Genomic DNA, 19,374 nt, shown 5'->3' on the forward strand with positions numbered 1-19,374 from the left:
TGAGAAGTTTTCCATTTCTCCTTCCAAACCTTCATCTTCCAAGGCTTTGTTGATAAAACGGGTTATGTTTTTAAATAGTTTTATTCACAAGGCAGTGTACCCTTAGAATTTCCCATAATAAGACATTATAGCTATTACAGCTTTCTTTCTTTCAGAAGATAGCATTTTTAAAAATTATTTAACTTTTTTTTTTAGTTATTTACTTTACATCCCACTCACTGTTCCCTCCCAGTCACCCCCTCTCACAATCTTTCCCCCATTCCCCCTCCCCTTCTCCTCCAAGTGGGTGGGGGCCTTCCTGGGTATCCTCCCTGGCACTTCCAGTCTCTGTGGATAGCCCTTTTTAAAAATTCTGCATATAAAAATGTTCTGCGTCGTATTGTTTTGTTATCTATTTATTCATTTTATATCCTGATCACTGTCCACTCTCCCAGTCCACCTCCTACAGTCCCTCCCCCCTCCTCTCTCCCCTTCTCCTCTGAAAGAGTGGAGCACCCCCCATACCCCATATCCCCCAACTCTGACATATCAAGTCTCTGCAAGGCTAGACTCCTCTTTTCCCACTGAGGCCAGACAGCCAATGGATTCCACAAACAGGAAACAGCTCTACAGGTAGCCCTCACTCCAGTTATTCAGGGCCCACAGGAAGACTGAGCTGTACATCTGCTGCATATGTAGGGGGTCCTAGATCTAGCCTCTGCATGCTCTTTAGTTGGTGGTCAGTCTCTGAGAGGTGTTTTATTTTAAGGCAAACAATAGCTAAAGAAGACCCAACTTCCTATTTCCCATTCCCCCTCCTTCAAATCATCAGGTTAGCATTTTGATGAACGTCCATCCATGTTTCTATGTATTGATGAGATGGGTTTTGTTGTGTAATAAAAACATGAACATTAATTTCTAGTGAATTTTCATGAATAAAGATATTCTTTGCTTGTTGGGTTTAATATTTGCTCTAACCTTAATATAAACTTCCCCTAAATCCATGTGCTAATAATATGAGATAGGGCCTTTGAGAGTAAGCAAAGTCTTAAGGATGCAGCCCTTACCAGTGAGATTAGTTTCCTCGCTAAGAGAGCTAGAGAGTCACCTCACTCTTTCCTACTGTCCCTGGAAAAGGCACAATAAGGAGGCCAGGCCATGAACTGGAAAGTAGGGTTTTAACCACTCACTGATTCTTTCGTGTCCTTGACCTTGGATTTCCAGCCTCCAAAGCCATAAGAAATAAATATCTGTTGTTTATAAGCCACCCAGTCTGTGGTATTTTGTTACAACTCCTGGAATAGACTACTACAGGCCCGCTGTTTTGGCAAGAGGAGAATGTAAGTCTGGATGGATTTACAAAGAAGAACAAAATAAGCCAGAAAAGCCAAGAAGCTACTGGAACGAGGGAATATGGGACTATCCAAGAAAATGGATTACTGAGGCTGCTGAAGGTCACATCACAGGCTGTGTGGCTTAAATGGCAGAAATGCATTCCTCCTAATTCTGGAGGGTCTAAGTCTGAAGTCAGGGCATGTGGTCCTCCGGAAGGCTCAGGGAGAACACTTTGCTGCCTCATGCCAGCTTCTCAAAGTTGTCAGCAGTCCTTGAAAGGTTCTGGTTTACAGACTACCATTTCCTTCTCTTGATTCCTTTATCATTAATGTATATAATCTCTCTTGTGTGTATGTGTGTGCACATGTATATGAATGTCCTCTTACAAAGACAGCTATTATGATCCACTCCATTGCAGTGTGACCTCCTCTTAGCTCAATGCTATCTACAAAGACCCTATTTCCATGTTAACTCACCTTCACAGGTAATAAGGATCACAGGTAACAGGGATCCAAACTTTAACCTATGCTTTGGAGAGACATGATTCAGCCCAGGATAGGTAAAGAATGGAGGAAGAAGATGGAGTCAATGTTGCATTCTCTGACATGAGACAAATATGAGCTCAAGACTAAGATCCTGAGAATAGAGATAGAAAACCTGCTTCCCCCCAAAACCTCTCTCTGCCTGTGTTTTTATTAACTTCTAAGTACTCAAAAGCTCTGAGATTCATGACAGCAGGTTATCCATCAGCTTCTTCAAGTCCCTTCCCCACTCGTCCATGTAGCTGCCAGCTTCCTCGTGGGCCCCACCAGCCTGGCTGCAGTATCCTATTTTCTGTTCCTTGCCAGATTTCTGGTTGGTTGCCACCTAATTCCTTTGAGCCTGGACTAATTTCTTGCAGTCCTCAGTAAGCACTGTTAATTCTCAAGTCTTCCCATCTGGCAAGTCCATCCCCACCCTCTGGAGAGCATGCATATTTCCTGTCATTTACACTTGCAGCAAGATGGTGTTATCATGAACTTTAAAACACAGAAACAGCTCTGATGGTCCCTCCCTCCCTTTTGTTGGTTTGCAGCTCCCTGGGTTCCTGTGCCCTAGATTGTACACCAAAGCTTATGTGTATGGAAGTCGAGTAGAAAGGGTTCTGGGGAGTATAGAGGCAGTCCATAACAAAGCCAGAGTTTCTCTGCATATAGATCAGAGTGTCTGGAGCCTTCCCAGGCCTGGCTAGGAACAGATATGGATGTGACGGGCCAGGCTGTGACCCAAGTCAGCATGATCGTCTCTTTTGCCAACTTAGAGGCTGTAGAACAAGGAATATTTGCAAAATCTCAGTGAAGCAGCTGAGAATAATGAGGTTCCTGCTCATTAGCTGAGGTCCCGGGCAAAGCCCTGCCAGAATCCATTCTTACTACTGCAAGGCCTTCCATAGTTAAAGGAATTATGACACTTTTCCAGTGGTTCAGAGCGACTCAGGCTTGGGCCCCCTGCCTCTTGACATTGCCTAAAGCCCTCAGTAATCCCCAGCAATGTACCATCTGGCCTGTCCTTACCATTTAATTGTCTGTCATCCTCAATTTCCTTGGAGTACTGACAGCCACTTCTAAGACATACATGGGTCCAAGAGCTCATATAAAAGTTTAAGAAGGAGATAAAGAGGAACCCCAGCGAGAGTCTCCAGGGCCAACTTGCGTGAGATTGTCAGAGATCCTGAGAAGGCATGAAAGGCACAGGACTCAGACTCTGTGGGATAGCAGAGACAGGAGAAAGCAGCGGGCTAGTGAGGGGGTGACTATAGTATTTCACCAAAGCTCAGCTCTGGTGCTGCCTCATATGTCTCTATATTCCAGCCACAGAATTGGTTGCAAACTTTGTCACTTTGTCCCAGTGTTAGAGCCATATTGATAGCAAAATGACACAGATCAATAGAAACCAGGCAGAAAAGAAGACTTCATGGTTCACTTAGCTCAGAAGATAAAGGTGGCTGTCAGCCAGGCTCTGAGGATGTCAGGGACTAGGCAATCAAGGGCAGGGCCTTTGTCTCTGTCCCAAAAGACCATACAGGCATCTATTCTGCAGCAAATGGGATTCTTCCATGATGAAAAGAACAAAAACAAAAAGCAAAAACAAAAGATCTCCATCAGCTAAGTTCTTAGCCGACCACTCCTTTTCCCTGCACTCTGTAGATGGCAGCTCCAGGGAATCTGATGAGGCCATTCTTCATGGATTCCCAACCTTAGGATCAGTTCTTGACACAGTAACACAGTTCACCAATGGGAGGAAATTTGGTCATGAGTTCTGCCTGCCAAAAAGAGAAAAGAGGATATTGGCAGATAAAATAAAACCTACAAAGCTCTTCCTGCTACCTGGAGAACCCTTAAATCCCTGTCTATAAAGAAGCTCTACTTCTTTTTCAAGATCTAAGCCTTTCTAGACACTTTTGCCCAGACCTGCTCCAGGCAGAACTGAACACTGATTTTTTTGTTGTTGTTGTTTTTGTTTTTATTTTTTTCAAGGCATGTAGCTTATAGCGTGTAGGCTGTCATGGAACTCACTCTGAAGATAATGGCTGGCCTCAAACAGAAATTGCCTGCCTCTGCCTGGGATTAAAGGGTGTGCAACCCCAGCACCTGCCCCTTGAACTGAACACTCTTTGGGACACCTTAGTGTCTTGTCCACACCTTTGTCATGGCATTTGCTTTTTGTTCTTTGCTTGTTTTTAAATTGGTGTGTGTTCGTTGTACACATACTCATGCACATCCTTCATACAGTGGGTGTGAAAACCTTACAAGTTCACTGGCATTTCTTCAAACATTCGTAGGAGTAAACACGTATTTTGATGATAGTCACTCCCTCCCTCTTACTTCCCTTCCCGTTAATCACATTCATGTGGCGTGTAGTTTTATGCTCTACCTGCCTTTGCTTCAGGAAGCGACCAATCTACCAACCCTCACCAGGCTTCCCTTGAATCCTCAGACAAAAAAACACAGACACAGTTGCTCAGTTACAACTTACCAATAGGCACAATTACTGGGCACTGCTCTGTCCCACCTAGAAAAGCATGCCCTTATCAGATTCTTAACTCAGTCTCTCCCACCTGCCCTATTCTTCAGTTGCTAAATTGACAACCTGCCTATAGGAGCGACCACTTTGTTTTGAGATCTCACATGGTTGCCTGGTTCTCCTCTCTCCAACATATGGTGAACTCTGTTCTCCAATCTGCATCCACCTCCCTGCCTCCAGGGACCAGGCAGTCCCGCCTCTCCCAGCAATTGTTGGACGGTTTTCTTTACTGACAGATCAAGAACCAACTGGAGAACAGGACCTTAACATCAGAACCGACCCCTACACATTCATCTTCCCCAAGTCAGACGATGTTGCTTCTGCTTTCCCATGCCTCATGATTATATGCATCTATGTGAAATCTATGAGCCCTGAATTAAAGAAAACAGGCGACTGATAGTTGTCCTTTTGAGTCTTACTTATTTTGCTTAAGATAATCCCAGTTGCATCCACATTCCTGCAAATAACCAATTTTCATTCTTGTCTATGACTGAATAAAACTCCATTCCCTTCTGCATTCATCTGTTGATGGCACTTAGGCTGATTCTGTAACTTGGCTATTATCTGAGCAAAAATTTGTTTGATGTGTGTTTGGTATCTCCATACAGGGATTCTTCCTGGGCTGTCAGTTCTATAGTCTGGGATCATGTTCCCATCATCTTGGTATCTTCAGTACTTGGAAGTAACTGGGGACCAGGGGCTTGGATGTTTGGAAGACATGGAGGATGTCCGTCCTCTGGTTGGACAGAGAAACCAGAGTACTGGGTTTAAAGAAAGCAGCTACCTGCTCCTGGTCACTAATCTCTGTACGTTCCTTGGAGCTTTAACAGGAGGAGCCTGTGCATTCTATATAGCAGTGACTGAACCTATAGACTGAAGCACATGCCTGGCTAGCCCTGGTACCTCACTTGGGGAGAAGTACTACCCTTCTGCTCACTGGATGTGATAATCTTGAGAGGCCAGGGGAAGTCAATTTGAGTTCTTGGGATTAAATGTTTCTTGTTGGGGCTGACATTCCTCCATAAATACTGAACCCATGTCATTATGAAGCAGCCCATAGTTACGAGGGCCACATACTATTGCCTGGAAACCCTGGCCATCAGATTTCATTTCTTCCCTGCGACCACAAGAAAGAACTCCTTCCTCTTCGCAATGGCCATTCCTCCCCATGTTTATTGATTACTCATTTCTTCTTATGCACACTCTCATTATTGCCCTCTTCTGGCCTCTGTGAGTACTGTAGCCACGAATACAACTTATCTCCATTTCACTCCCCACAGGCACATAATTAAAAATAAAATCTTAGGGGTTGGGGATTTAGCTCAGTGGTAGAGCGCTTGCCTAGCAAGTGCAAGGCCCTGGGTTCGGTCCCCAGCTCCGAAAAAATAAATCTTTTCTTTAAAACACTATTCTAGTCTAGCCTGGGCACTCTCTTCCTAAGCAGTGAGCTTGGACTATATTTTCATGATTGTATCCCTTAATAGAATTCTTTATACATCTAAAAACACTAGGAAAAGAGTCAGCATGAGACTTTTGACTGTGTCTTCAAGGTGGCCTTACCCCTGGCAAGACAATGAGTCCACTTTCATTATTGTCTACAAGGGAGGCCACCTTGTTAGGAAGGGATCCTGCCTGACTACTCAGATAACACCTGAGAAGATAGACCAAGGGAATTGTGGGGAGAAAACATTTATGTGCCTTTTAAAAAGATGTACCTAGTAAAAACATTGCCATTCTTGATAGGAAAAGTGCCATGTTCTTATTGTATAGAGGTCCTGTGAAAAAGCAGAGTGGAAAACCATAGTTTTTAAAATGGAGAAAGATGTGAGCAGAGTCATATAAGAAAGACAAGGCAAATGATAATTCTTAAAATTACAAAGTCACATAACAGAGACAGGCATGGTACCTTTTGGGGGATGTGACTCAGCAAATTGAAACACTCATTGTTCAAGAAACTACAGTGTTAGGAGACCTAATACAGGTACTTGAGAGATCAAGGCAGGAAAACAAGTTCAAGGACAGCATACAGAGGGAATTCAAGATTAACCTGGGCATCTTAATAAGATGCTGTCACAAAGGCAGGGCGGGGGGAGTGGGGTTGAGGGACGTAGCTCAATGGTAAGGCATGAATAGGCTCTGAATCGAGTTTCCACTATTGCAAAGAACAACAGAACAAAACACTCTGTGGTGCTGGCAAAGCTGTTGAGAGATGGAAATTGGGAACATGAACCTTGAAACCACCATGGAGTGGAAGGGTGTCCTTTAGGGGCAGTGTGAGGGAATTACCAAAGGAAGAAAACAGAACACTTGCCTAGAATGTGGCAAAGTCTGAATATGATTCCCAGCAATGATAAAAAGGAGGGATAGGAAGAAAAGGAGGCAGAGGAAGAGGAGGAGAGGGAAAAGGAAAGAGGTTGGGGAGAGAAGACCATCTGGGGGAGGGAAGAAGGAGGAAACAAGGAGAGAAAAGGGGAAGAAAGGGAAAAAATTGTTTGTGAGGGTATTTTGGTTGTAGAGGAACTATTCAGATCATTGCATTATGTATAAAATTCCAGAATCATAATGTGTAGAAAGCATGAAATCAATTACGTGTATGACTACATGCTGTATACAGTAAAATAAATAGTTGGATCAAAATGTGTATATAAAGATTGTTAGGAATTTTCTCTGCATTTTGTAAAATATCTGGCAATTTGTTTACCTCTTCATGCATTCCACGGGTCTTTTGGTAAATCGTAGAGAAGTAGAAAGTGGTTCTGTTGCAAGTGAGTGCTTCTGACTGCCGTCAAATGCCCCCTTCATTCTTTATCCCAGTTGCTCTCATTCCAAGAGTCTAACTTTAACTTTCCTATACTAAGGCGGACCATTCCCAGAAACACACTGTGAGTCAGACTCCCGAAGACAGGCCCACAGTCGGGTCTGAGTAGCCTGTGAAGATGAGTGACCATATAGCAGAAGAATCCGTTGGTCTGAGAGGAGCGGATGATGTTCACAGCAGTCTCTACCACACCTACCCTATACCCGCCCTAGAAGTGTCAAACACAGATAGTCTCAACTATCTGTTGAGAGCCAAAGTCCGCACGACGTGAGATACATCTTCACTGTGCACGTTCATTTGTCTGTCCTCAGTGGGAGCAAGTCCTTCCCCTCTGAGAGCTATTTTCGATTATATTTGAATTATTTTAAGGAGACGACACTTCTGTGGAGTTAAGGGTCTGACTCCGGATGAGACAGACAGATCAAGGGCACTGTGTTGAGTGTCCGCCCTCTGCCCACTGTGAAGCTGGTTTTCTCAGATGTCTTCGAAGTAAGGACCACAAAAATAAGTTGGCCTTTGACAATGTGAATAGAACATGGTAAACCTGCCAGGATGTGGTGTTAAAAAGCATGAGGCCTGGAGAAGCAGTGGTAGAGTTCCTCTTCATCTGCTTTGTGGTCTAAAGGAGTTATTTTCTCACAGCAACAGTCTTCCCAGCTATAAAGTGGGAAGAGGATAGCCCAGCCCTCCCCCAAGTCTGTTCATTCATTCATTCATTCATTCATTCATTGGGACCCTGTCCTCAGAGGGGCCCAACAGAGAACCCATGAGCACATGCAGTCTACTGCTTTCTAGAGGTCTCCACTTAACAGGCACAAACCAGTTAGGAAGGCTTCAAGGAGGAAGTCTGATTCCCAGCCAATTGACAGCTATAACCCTGACCCTTCCACTTATCTGAAACATGCCTCTGAGCAAATTATGTATCTTCTGGATTTTAGAATGTACCTCTGAGAAATGAGAGCTGACAGCATCCATATATAAGGGAATGCAGGGGTTGGGGATTTAGCTCAGTGGTAGAGCGCTTGCCTAGCAAGCGCAAGGCCCTGGGTTTGGTCTCCAGCTCCGAAAAAAAAGAAAAAGAAAAAAGAAAAAAAAGGGAATTCATATATTCTGCATATTACTCAGAATGTAGTAAAATGTTATATCATTGCCTAGTTGTTTGAAACATTTTCCCTGGTTTTGTTTAAAAAATGATAATCTAGGAAATAGCCTAAAATCCAAGCTGTTCTTTTCAGTTCATTTGGTTTGTAGTTGTGTAGCTGTGAGTTTTGCCTAACCCTTTCTGTGCTCCCCTACCCGGCCCTCTCACGTGAGAGCTCCTTTGGGTAGCAGATACATAGGATCAGATCTATAACGAGCAAGCCTTGGCTAAACTGTCATGTGGTAATATCATTGTTGTTCCCTCTCTCGGCAGGTCCTTCAAACCTGACTTCATTCTGGTTAGACAGCATGCCTATAGCATGGCCCTGGCTGAGGACTACCGAAGCCTGGTCATCGGCCTCCAGTATGGAGGGCTTCCTGCTGTCAACTCTCTCTACTCCGTATACAACTTCTGCAGCAAGCCTTGGGTGGTAGGTAACAGATCAGACCATCTGGAGGGAACTGGGAATCTTGAGGTGGTCCCATAATGGCTTCACTTCCCCAACACAGGGCCTCAGCAAGGAGGAGAATCTTATTTAAACAACTGAACAAACCACTTGGCCCCAGAACTCTTCGGGGGATTGCAGCCTTGCAAATATTACGTGTAACACATTATGATACAGGGTTGTGTTGTAGGAATATTAATCTCGATAAAGTATAGCTCAGTCGATACAATGCTGGGCTCAGTCTCAACTGCTTCATAATCCCAGCACTTAAGAGATAGAAGGAGAAGGGCCTCTTTGGCTATGTACTAAGAGTTTTAAGCCAGAACAAGCTATGTGAGACCCTGACTCAAGCAAAAATAAACAAATATTACCATTTTTAACATTCTAGCATAATTTTCTTACTGTTGCTCTTCAAAGTTATTAAACACTTATTGTATGCCAGGAACCGTGAGAGGTACCCATGCTATCACTGTAGTTTGTGATAGCTTTATTCCTGTGTCCTACAGAGGAGAAGTCTTACTTTCAGGCTGGATAAGAAATCCTGGGATCTTAGGGCCTAGTGAATGGTGAAATCAGACTTCGAAGCCCACTTTCTCCAACTTAAAGCTTGCTTTCTCCCCATGGATTCGCTAATGTCGACCACTCATTTTCTTTATGTAAGTTTCCATTCAAACATCATCAAGAATAAAGGGTCTTCCTAAAATGCCAGCCCTCCTCCATTCTCTCAAATACTCCCAGTCTACAACTCCACCTTGATACCCCACAAATGGGTCTGCACCTAAATGACATCATTCCTTTAGCTACCATCTATCTCCCTTAATAGAAGCAATGCAGAGAGAGAGAGAGAGAGAGAGAGAGAGAGAGAGAGAGAGAGAGAGAGAAGAAGGAAGAAGAAGAAGGAGGAGGAGGAGAAGAAGGAGAGGAGGAGAAGTAGGAGGAGGAGGAGAAGGGAGGGGAGGGGAGAGGAGAGATCAGAGTATCTGCTGCTTGATCTCCTATTCTACTGGAACAGTCTATTAACAAATATGACAATTGTATCATCAGTCCTATGATACATGCCTTGATTCCTTGGGGAGGGGGTGGGACAAGGCAGCTCAGAGATGAAGAGAAAATGCTATGAAATGCCTCAACTCTCTGGTCTACCCTGTTTGACTGCCTATCTGCCATCACCTGGGAGAGAAGGGCACTGATTAGTCTGGACTCTGGAGCTAGATTGCCCAAGGCCATGTTTCTCCATTTTAATTCGTGCCCTCAAGCAATTGCATTAACCTCTCTGAACTCAGCATCCTTATTTTTAAAAGGATGATAATAATAGAGACTTCCTGGTTTTCATTAGGGGCATACAAAGTGTTTGTAATGGCGGCCAGTACACAGCATACTCACAAGAAATGGTGTTTCCCTTTACACAGGGACTATGTTTATGCTGGGATAGCACTCAGTATTTGTTGAATGATTACTTGAGTTAATTTAATACATGTGGCTAGTCTTAGCTGTGGTCATTAGACTCATGGAATCTACAATTTCCATACCACAGAAGGAAGCGGTCCTTAGTTTTTAGAGCAGCAACTTTACTAGCATTCACTATGTCCTGTTCTCAGCCCATCTCCATTATACAAAAGAGGAAATTGAGGCCCACATAACTGGCAGTCAGTGCTGCAGCTCTTCTTCATAACCCATGAGCCGTAGGTTGCACTCCCTCCCTGAACTCCAGCTTCCTTATCTATAAAATGAGGGATGCCCGCAAACTTCATTTCTCACATTTCTCAAGTTCTCCAAGAATGACTCTGTGCTGTGCTTCATACGTGGGCTGTTTCTCAAGAGGGCATAGGAACCCAGTGTAGAGCAAAACTTTCCTCAGCTTTTTCATGTCTCTCTCCAAGATCTTAGCATTTACCTGGAGTAAATTGTAGCTCTTCTTCTACCCACCAGATACCTATGTTCGCAGAGTCCAAGCTGTTGTTCTGGTATCTGCCTGTCATTTCCCTTTGCCTTCTGAGTGAATAAGATCTTTGGTCCAACCTTTTAAAGCTCATGAGAACCACCCTTTGCCTATTTCTTAATCATGCCCTGCCCCTGAGGCTACAGTCATGGCAGCCACTGAAGGTCTTCAGAAACAGTGGTTTCCTTGACCACACAAAGCCCCCATCTTTCTCTTATAGGATAGGTCCAGGGATCCTTCCTCATGACCCCAGCCCTCCTCTATGTCCCAAATCCCCCATGATTCCCACTAGCATTACGATGACATCCCAACCTTGTAATGTACAAATTAGGAAAGTGACATTCAGAAACCTACAGTGACCCCTGCCCTCCAGGTCTCGTGGCTAGTACACAGAAGTCAATAAAATTCTTAAATTTGAATGAGAGAGTCTGAACTTAGAGGATCCCTAAGTGCCTACAGTGCTGCCTTAGAAAGATAGGCGTTGCAGGCAGAGGGATGGCAAGACTCCCAAAAGTCTGTACTGGGGGCAAGGACCTTGTGTGAAAATGGCTGAGAATGCAGTTAAACACTTGTAAAATGTGGTTGAACTGTAGCCAGTTACTTGCTAACCTGCTAGGTCAGGGGCAAGGCATAAAGGGTAAAAGAGGAGGTGATAATCAACCAAGGAAGTTGGCTTTTAATCCTAGTGGTGGATAACAGCTTCTAGAACTTAACTCAGGGCTGACACTTAAAGGCCAGGGTCAAGTGGGTGCCAGGACCCTAGTGGGAAACCATGGCTGGCTAATGATCTCTTCTTTTCTCTCCCAGTTCTCTCAGCTCATTAAGATCTTCCATTCCTTGGGTCCTGAGAAGTTTCCACTAGTGGAGCAAACATTTTTCCCCAACCACAAGCCAATGGTGAGTGCCTTTTTAATTCTGCTTATCTTCATAATGTGGAATGACCTTACATGTCTATCTTCTGAGTCTCTTTGGGCAGCGTAGACCTTGCTTCCTGGTTATTTGGACTCCACATAAAACCTTCATGTCTTGTGCTTGTGGGAATGTCTAGTGTTCCTTGAGGAACCTTGAGGAAGGTTCAACTTCTCTAGGGTAAATTCAGGCAGTAGGACAAAGTGACAAAGGTACTTGGCATTCTGTGAAATTCTGTTAATTAACACATCAAGGCACATTTTTGAACTGGCATCCTGGAACTAGAGGGGGAGTATAAAGGGGAAAGGCATTTTTATGGGACCTGGTTTCCACTGTAATTTTAATAAAAACTGTGATACTTAACTTGAGTTGATTATTAAAGAGAAATGTGCTTACACGTTTGATTTCCTTTCCTTGGAGTGTATCTCTGGGAGTTGACTGGGGCCAAGCTGAGAGTATGTGGCTTCACTACCTATTTGGAAGGTTTAAGACTAATATTTTTCTGAGTGAGTTGGAAAGTTCTGTGTCTGCAGCTCGAATTTTGGTAGAAGTATTCTGAGCTCTTGGACTAAGCCTACAACATGTCTGTTTATGTGATTGGTGCATGGTCAGTGAATTTGGTTATGCGGAGAACTAGGGGTCTCAGGAAACAAGAGTATGGTGTTCTCACAGTCGATAGAGACTGTGGTTGGATTGAAGAATCCTAGGCTCTGACTGCTGAGCTGGACGGGCCTATTTGAAGGCACTGTCAGGTAGGGCTACAGGCAACCCAGCCAGTCAGAGGCTCTCACTGATTATCTATCTACTGTTTCCATGACCCATCAGGCACAGAATCCAGGATGTCTGGTTGGTGTGAGTAAGTGTAGGTAAATCTGAATTATCAATTTAACTGAAATGAAAGCCAGATTAGGAATGAACTTTCTAGGTGTTTGTTGGGGGTCTTCCCAGAGAGGATTAGCAAAGCCAGGAAATGTGGGTATTTTAGCACCATCTGTGGAGCAATGGGACAAGATGTGATAAAAAGAAATGGAGGAAGGTTGGACTTGGGCATTCTCTTTTACTTTTGGTCTACCATAATGAAAATTGCTAGTCTGACTATGGCCTCCTGGATAGAGTGAACCAAAGCTTCTGAAACCAGGAACCAAAACAAAATAAATTGTCCCCATTCTAAGTTATTTCTTTCTGTATTTTGTTACAACAGTGACAAAATCTGACTAACACAGAACATGTGTAAATATTCTGAGAAAATTTAGGATGTGTCCTCAAAATAGTTTATTAATCACAAAATAACTGACTAGATTTTAGACAATTGAATCTCTTTGAGTAGTACAGCCATATAGCAGTTTTGATGACAGTCTGTGCAAGTGAGTATAGGACGTGTGCCTGGCATGTGGCGGGTGCTCAGAGTGGAGGACCTATCAAACAGGGACAAGACTGTGACCTTGAACACTAACGAAGGAAGCCTCAAAGTTAGATGGTATGCAGTGGATCGAAGCTCATTGAGTACTGGGAGTAGCTCACCAGCTGTCCTAGGGACTCAGAAATCCCTGGCAATCCTAACTTGACGCTTCCCTCAGGATTTCAGTTAGACCATTGACATTTTCAAGTATGGCTGCCTACAAGCTTACCCTCTGTCATCCACCATGGAATTCTCAGAAAGAAAATAAAGTCTCAGGACTATACCACCCACTGGTAATTAAGATAGATTTCTCTTAAACACTGGATCCTACCAGTAGAATTTGGGGGTTTAGTTAGGGCTGAATTAGCAGGCATAAGGAGTTAAGGGTACCTTCCTGAAATCTGTTGCAAGAAGAATCTTAATTGAGATAGCCCAAGCCATAGGCACAGGTGGAAGAAGATTGTGTGAAGGGGTGAGTGGAGGACAGGAAGAATCTGCTTGCAAGATTATATTATATCAATTATAACCTCCCAAGACATGACACAAGAAGGCAAGAGACAGCGGGTGTGTGATAGAAATAAAACCACTTTACTGTTTAGAATAAAGGACACACTATAAAAAGTGAACATTATGCAACATTACAAGACAATATACATTCACGGAATATAAAATTCATAAATAACATGGAGGAAAACTGTAAACAGTGCTACAAAATTTAGCAACAAATACATTCCTTCTAGATGGGTTTTTCTCTGGCTGGAGTCTCTTCATCACTACTGGGCTTCAGCACAGCTGACTTGTTAGAAGAAAAGTAGACAGAGAATCTAAGGTATCCCTGTCCCCAGAGCATGGTCTTTTCATCAGGTCCTCTCCTCCTCAGTCCCAACAGCCAACTTAAATCTGTTGAGACCATTCTCTCCTGCCTTCTCCCATTTGATTATGTTTCTGTGACTTTTCTTTTTTTTTTTTTTTTGAGTTTCTATGATACAAATATTAGAGTGATTATTTTTAACTTTAAGTAGCTAGGAGCCAAATACCTGAATGGCACCTTGATGTGAGGCAGGGAAGAGTAATGCCTCCCGGACTCACATCATCTCCCAGACAAATCTATCCCCAAAAGTCACTGTGTCCTTTATCATTTAAGAAGCACAGCATGAAACAGTGTTTATATGGCAGAGCTAGGACTGGAGAAAGTAAACACTAGGGTCTCCTTCAGCTCCACATCCTGGCTGAAAAAGAGGGCTAGCCTGGGCAACAAGAGCCTGCGTAGAGGAATTCCTTGGTTAGGAGGCAGAAAAGTTGACTGGATGAGACAGAGAGAGCTTGGAGTCACAGTTGCCATGGCCCTGGATTGCAGAAACCACGGCTTCCTGGTTGAGTAGGAGAAAGGTCTTGGAAAGTGGGTGGCAGATGACCCAGGGATAGTTGATACAGGACAAGGACATCAGTGTACTTTTGTTCTTTTTCTCCTTCCCACCCTTAGGATCCCATGGGGAGGAGGCTGGAGGAGTCTGTTTCTAGTACTTTCCATTTCCTTGAATCTTTATTCCAGCTGAGTGCTCGAGCCCCAGTATTCTGCCTTCCATTCTACTGTAGAATTTGAATCAGGAAAAAAAAATGGCATGTGGGGTTTTTTTTCTTTCTTTCTTTTCTTCTTCTCTTAGACACAGTGTACACACGACAGCCTACACATGGCACATGATTTAGCAAAATAAAACATTCACGATATGATTGAAATAACAAAGTGTCTCAGCTACATAAATGACTTTAAATTATACAGTAAGTGAACAGGAGAAAGAAACAAAGCTATAGCTTATTGAAAGCGCAAAAACGGCTCTCCAATGATGTGACTTTACGAAAGACCTTCCTTGCCCAGGACTTCTCGCCAAGACCTCAACAGCCACCTGGGGCCGTGGTTCTGCCAATGGTTTTATCTTCAGGTTAACTTCAGGTGCCTCATACTTAGGCCTCACCTCAAGTCTGTCCGGGTAGGAGGGAGGCTGATCACACAGGGACTGAGAATGGCCAGAGACTTCTTGGGAAAGAGGCTGGGGTGTACATACGGGAGAGCATTGAGCAGGGTAGATCAGGAGCGCCATATTAGGAGACTCTGAGGTTGAAAGAGACAACTTCCAACAGTAAGTCAGAGGTTTACCTCTTAAGAACCACTGGCTTGCTGACCTCGGCTCCTTCTGCCCCACACCATGGAAAGCGTTGCGCCTTCTGCTCCCTGTCAGCACAGGGGAAGGATGCCGGGGAATGAAATCTACCCAGAGGAAACTTGACACCCATCTCCTCAACTGTCTTCCGGGCCTGCTATTCTGTCAAACCCCTGGACAAAGAAGTGGTATGTGTGGGGTAGAGGCAGACTAGAACTTGTCTTTCTCTCTCTCTCTCTCTCTACTTATAACTGGTAACTGTGTTTCCTAAAGTGGAATGAAAAAGATATGATACTAATAGAGGATATATACCCATAACCTGAAAAAAGACAGTGTAATTGTGTTAAATGTCACCACCTTACCATCTCCAAATCTGTATAGTACACCCTTACCTACAATGGGCATTGCAATTTTGACAGTAAAACTTAAAATAATCTTATTTAATAGGAAAATTTATACTATACTTTTATTTAAAAAACAAAAATACTACACAACAAAAGGCCTACAGTTTGTTGGCAGAGCCTGGCTCCCTCAGTAACCAACCGTGTTCCTTCTCTGAGGTGACCATCTCAGGAGGTGACGTTCACCCATGACTGAGCTGGGGAAGAAGTATATGCTGTCCCCAGATCCAGGAGAGGAGTCATTCCACTGATGTAGGATGATGTGCAACTGTCCCTTTCATGAGACAGCCCCTGCCCTAACACTCACACTCACCTGCCATCAGCCGGCTAGTAAGGCAACTAAGTGAAGGGCACCCCAAACACAAAGCAGAAGGAAAAAGGAGATGAAGGGTCAAACAACCCCAGTGATAGGGACAAGAGGGTGCTGAGTGTGGTCAGAGTTTCAAATTTTAATTCAGATAAAAAAAAAAAGTCAACTTGGAATGTCACAATTTCCCATCAAACAACAACAAAAGAGATTAAACTATTTGCATATTTAACAGCATTGAATAGAATTCTGTGTCCTATAAAAAAATTAGCTCATAATCCCCTGTGGGTATATGCAAATGTATATATAAACACATCCCCCTAGATGAGCTAAACACTACTTTGGAAATAGTATTCTCTACCCAAATCTACTTGACTATATCTGTGGATGGTGTCAGGTGTGTGTTTCTCCAGCTCACATGTTTGCAAGCTTCCAGCCTAGGATTCCCAGGAGACTGTCTCATGGGAGGCAGGAGAGGAAAGACGTTCGTCTCAGCCCTTCGTCTGAGTTTTTTTATACAAACAGGCAGGTTGCCTGCTGAACTCGGGCAGATGTTTAAGTCTTTGCCAACTCAGAAAGTTCTGCTACTCTTGGATGCTTGTTCCAGGACCTGAAACAGCGGGTCAACCCAAGAATCACAGGACTGGGAAACTGTGTGACCCACTCCTACAGTCTGTCCCTTCCCTCCCTCAATCTGACATGCAGACATAGACAGACTGTCTGATCCAGACACACAGTTGTATATCCTCTGTGTATAAGGCCTTCAAATACCTGGCGTCTGTCTGCTTGCTGCCCTTGGCTGATCGGGGAAACAGTTGGACTTCTGCCAACTTCCTTATCCATGCTTCCTGTGTACTTGGATGAAGAAGTGTCTATGGAAGTGCGGTCTAGGATGTGGTCAAGAGAGGAAGAAGAAAGAAGAGTAGCTATTAAATGCCCCAATGGGGTAGATTTTTCAATTTCTGTTTTCCTAAAAAAATATAGATTATATATCATGAAGAAGAGGTGTGTATACATGCCTCATTCTTTCTGGCTTGGCACCAGAGATCCACAGTTGGAAATGGGTGATGTCAAAACCAAAAAGACGGGGTATAAGGGGGCGGGACCAGGAAGGTATTTCCAAATCAACTCCATAAACGGCAGAGACTTTAACTGTCCCCCAGTGCTAAATTTGCAAGAAAACAGGCACTAATTTCATTGTCATCATCTGGGAAGAGTTAGTGTCCGGGACGCTCAGCGGGATGGGAAGGAGGTGAGGTGGGACAGGTCTGGGTTCAGGGGTCTGTGGCATTGCTGATGCTCTTGTCTGGGGGGGCCCATCCTCGGTACCAGCTGCAGTAGCCACCCTTCTGCCGGATGCAGGCGTAGTGTTTGGACTGATAGCCAGGGTACCCGAAATTGGAGAGCATGTCGGTCCAGAGACATTCATTCTTGGAGGTCACAAAGCAAGGCAAGTAGTAGCAGGACTTGATCTGTAATGACACACAAGACACAGTTAGGAGACTACACCATGGCAGGCCCACCCTGGATTCAAGCCCTGGGGCTCCCACCCTTTAGTGTTGCAAGAATGATTACACTCACTACTAGCTCAGACCATCGAGCATCTACTGGGCACCAGACACGGTGTCTCTAAACTTTCGGTACACTTCTAAGTCCCCTTTGTAGACAAATAGAGGCTTAGCAAGGTTAAGCAGTTTGTTCCAGGTCACACAGCTTTTGAGTCCCAGATTAGATGTAGAAAGAGGAGACTACCAGTATGGTAGGAAATGAAGGATTTAAAACAATGAAGAACAAGATTTTGGAGTTCAACTGCCCTGGGCTGGAAATCAGACTCAAAAGAGCTGTATAACCCAGGATCACATGCAAAGATCTCTGAGCCTTGATTTCTTACTTCTACCATGAAATAACGGTGATTAAGAGCTCATGAGATGATTATGAGGATTAGGGGAGAGAGTGATTGAGCTCCCTTTCATGACCTTGTATATGGAGAAGGGACTGGACCTGGTTGGCAAGAGGTCTTGGACGGCAGCTGATATCAGTAGGCCTCAGTCAGCCTGCCCATCTGGGCAGGGACCCCGGTGAGGCAGCTGTCAGAGTGAAGCCACTTACAACAGCTTGGCAGACCCCTCCACCGAAAGATCTTGTACCTGCCATTGGCCTTGAACAGTAGGGAGGGGCCAGGATGCTGAAGAGCCCTCATCACCCAGCAGCTGCCAAGTAGGCACCATCCAGGCAGCAAATACAGAACAAAGGCATTCTTCAGAGCTCTCTTGCCTGCCTTGCCCCAGGGCGACATTCCTTACCACCCTGCACCATCCCCAACAGGCTGTCTGCCCCAGCAGAGCAGGAACCAAAGCTTCCAGATTGACACCCGCCCCTAGAACTCACCTTGCAATTGCAACCCAGGTGGTAGCGGTAATTGAGGCCCTTGCGCTGGGACAGTGTGAGGTGGTCCCACCTCTCCACAAAGTTGCACAGCCCTGTGTACATCTTGCCTTCATACACGCGCCCTGAAGTAGAATAGGAGGCAAGGGGTTAGGCATTCCGTTAGATCCCTCGACTGCCAGGGACAGGCACTGACCTGAGTTGAGAAACCTTCCCCAACACCTTTAGACATGAACTCTGGCCCTGTTTTCCAGAGGATCATGGAACTCGAGCTATTAAACATTCTGCTGAGGGCCTCAAAGGGTCGTAGAATCTCTTAGGGTTTCGTGTGTTGTCATTACTAAAGAGCAGACTGTCATATCAGACAGACCTAACAGATCGACTGCCAGAGCTGTAGAAAAGACAACCTATTTCCAGATTTGTTAAAGTCGAGACACCACAAAACCAGGACACAACCAGATGAACAGTGTAGCCAAGGCTGCCAGGCAGGACTGGGTATGCAAGCCAGACCTTTCACCTCATGAGCCAAGTGCCTGCCATCTCAGGATGCCTGACTCAAGCTTTGGCAGACCCACCAGGGCAAAGGAGCGGGGCCTCGGTGTTCCTATGGACACTCACCTGTCAGCAGGTACTGGTATTTGTTGACTTCTAGCTTAAGGCCACAGAGACTTTCAGAGGCTTCTGTGTGAATGTACTGCACATGGGGCATCTTACTGAATCCTCGGTACATCTGTGGGCAAAAGAAACATCATCATGGCGGGGGACGGGGAGGGGGGAAGGGGAGACAGACACCAAGGTCCAGTCAGCATGCTGCTGTGTAGTGTATGCATTTCTGGTTCCTCAGTGCAGATGGACAGTGGCAGGTTATGATCTCGCCACCACAGGGTTCCCTGAACACCACAGGACGTCATTTATTCTCTTCCCTGAGCCAGGATGGTGTCTTCCTATCCAGCCATGTACATGTGCTATCCACCTGCCCCACCCACCCCTCTACCTACACATCTACACATCTACACATCTACACATCACAGATTCCAGGCAGCTACTAGGAAAAGCTCCCAGGGCTCTATGCAAATTCCAAGGGGACAGCCAGC

At 44.7% G+C, this 19,374-nt stretch overlaps 2 protein-coding genes across 6 annotated transcripts in view; one reads left to right on the top strand and one right to left on the bottom strand.

Moving 5' to 3' along the window:
• Syn3 (synapsin III) overlaps positions 1 to 19,374 on the top strand; it is a 457,540-nt gene that overhangs the window by 150,912 nt on the left and 287,254 nt on the right. For all 5 annotated transcript variants that reach the window (XM_063263103.1, XM_063263102.1, XM_063263105.1 and 2 more), the window contains 2 exons: positions 8,610 to 8,766; positions 11,528 to 11,617. In XM_063263103.1, the coding sequence (XP_063119173.1) occupies positions 8,610 to 8,766; positions 11,528 to 11,617 (247 nt within the window). The remainder of the gene's footprint in view (positions 1 to 8,609; positions 8,767 to 11,527; positions 11,618 to 19,374) is intronic.
• Positions 13,596 to 19,374, bottom strand: part of Timp3 (TIMP metallopeptidase inhibitor 3) — a 51,020-nt gene continuing 45,241 nt past the window's right edge. Inside the window, exons 3-5 of the mRNA NM_012886.3 lie at positions 18,899 to 19,010; positions 18,284 to 18,405; positions 13,596 to 17,367 (exon numbers count right to left, since the gene is read on the bottom strand). Of these exons, the coding sequence (NP_037018.2) occupies positions 17,170 to 17,367; positions 18,284 to 18,405; positions 18,899 to 19,010 (432 nt within the window). The 3' untranslated portion in view covers positions 13,596 to 17,169. The remainder of the gene's footprint in view (positions 17,368 to 18,283; positions 18,406 to 18,898; positions 19,011 to 19,374) is intronic.

Source organism: Rattus norvegicus, chromosome 7, assembly GCF_036323735.1.
Source record: "Rattus norvegicus strain BN/NHsdMcwi chromosome 7, GRCr8, whole genome shotgun sequence".
Taxonomy (NCBI): domain Eukaryota; kingdom Metazoa; phylum Chordata; class Mammalia; order Rodentia; family Muridae; genus Rattus; species Rattus norvegicus.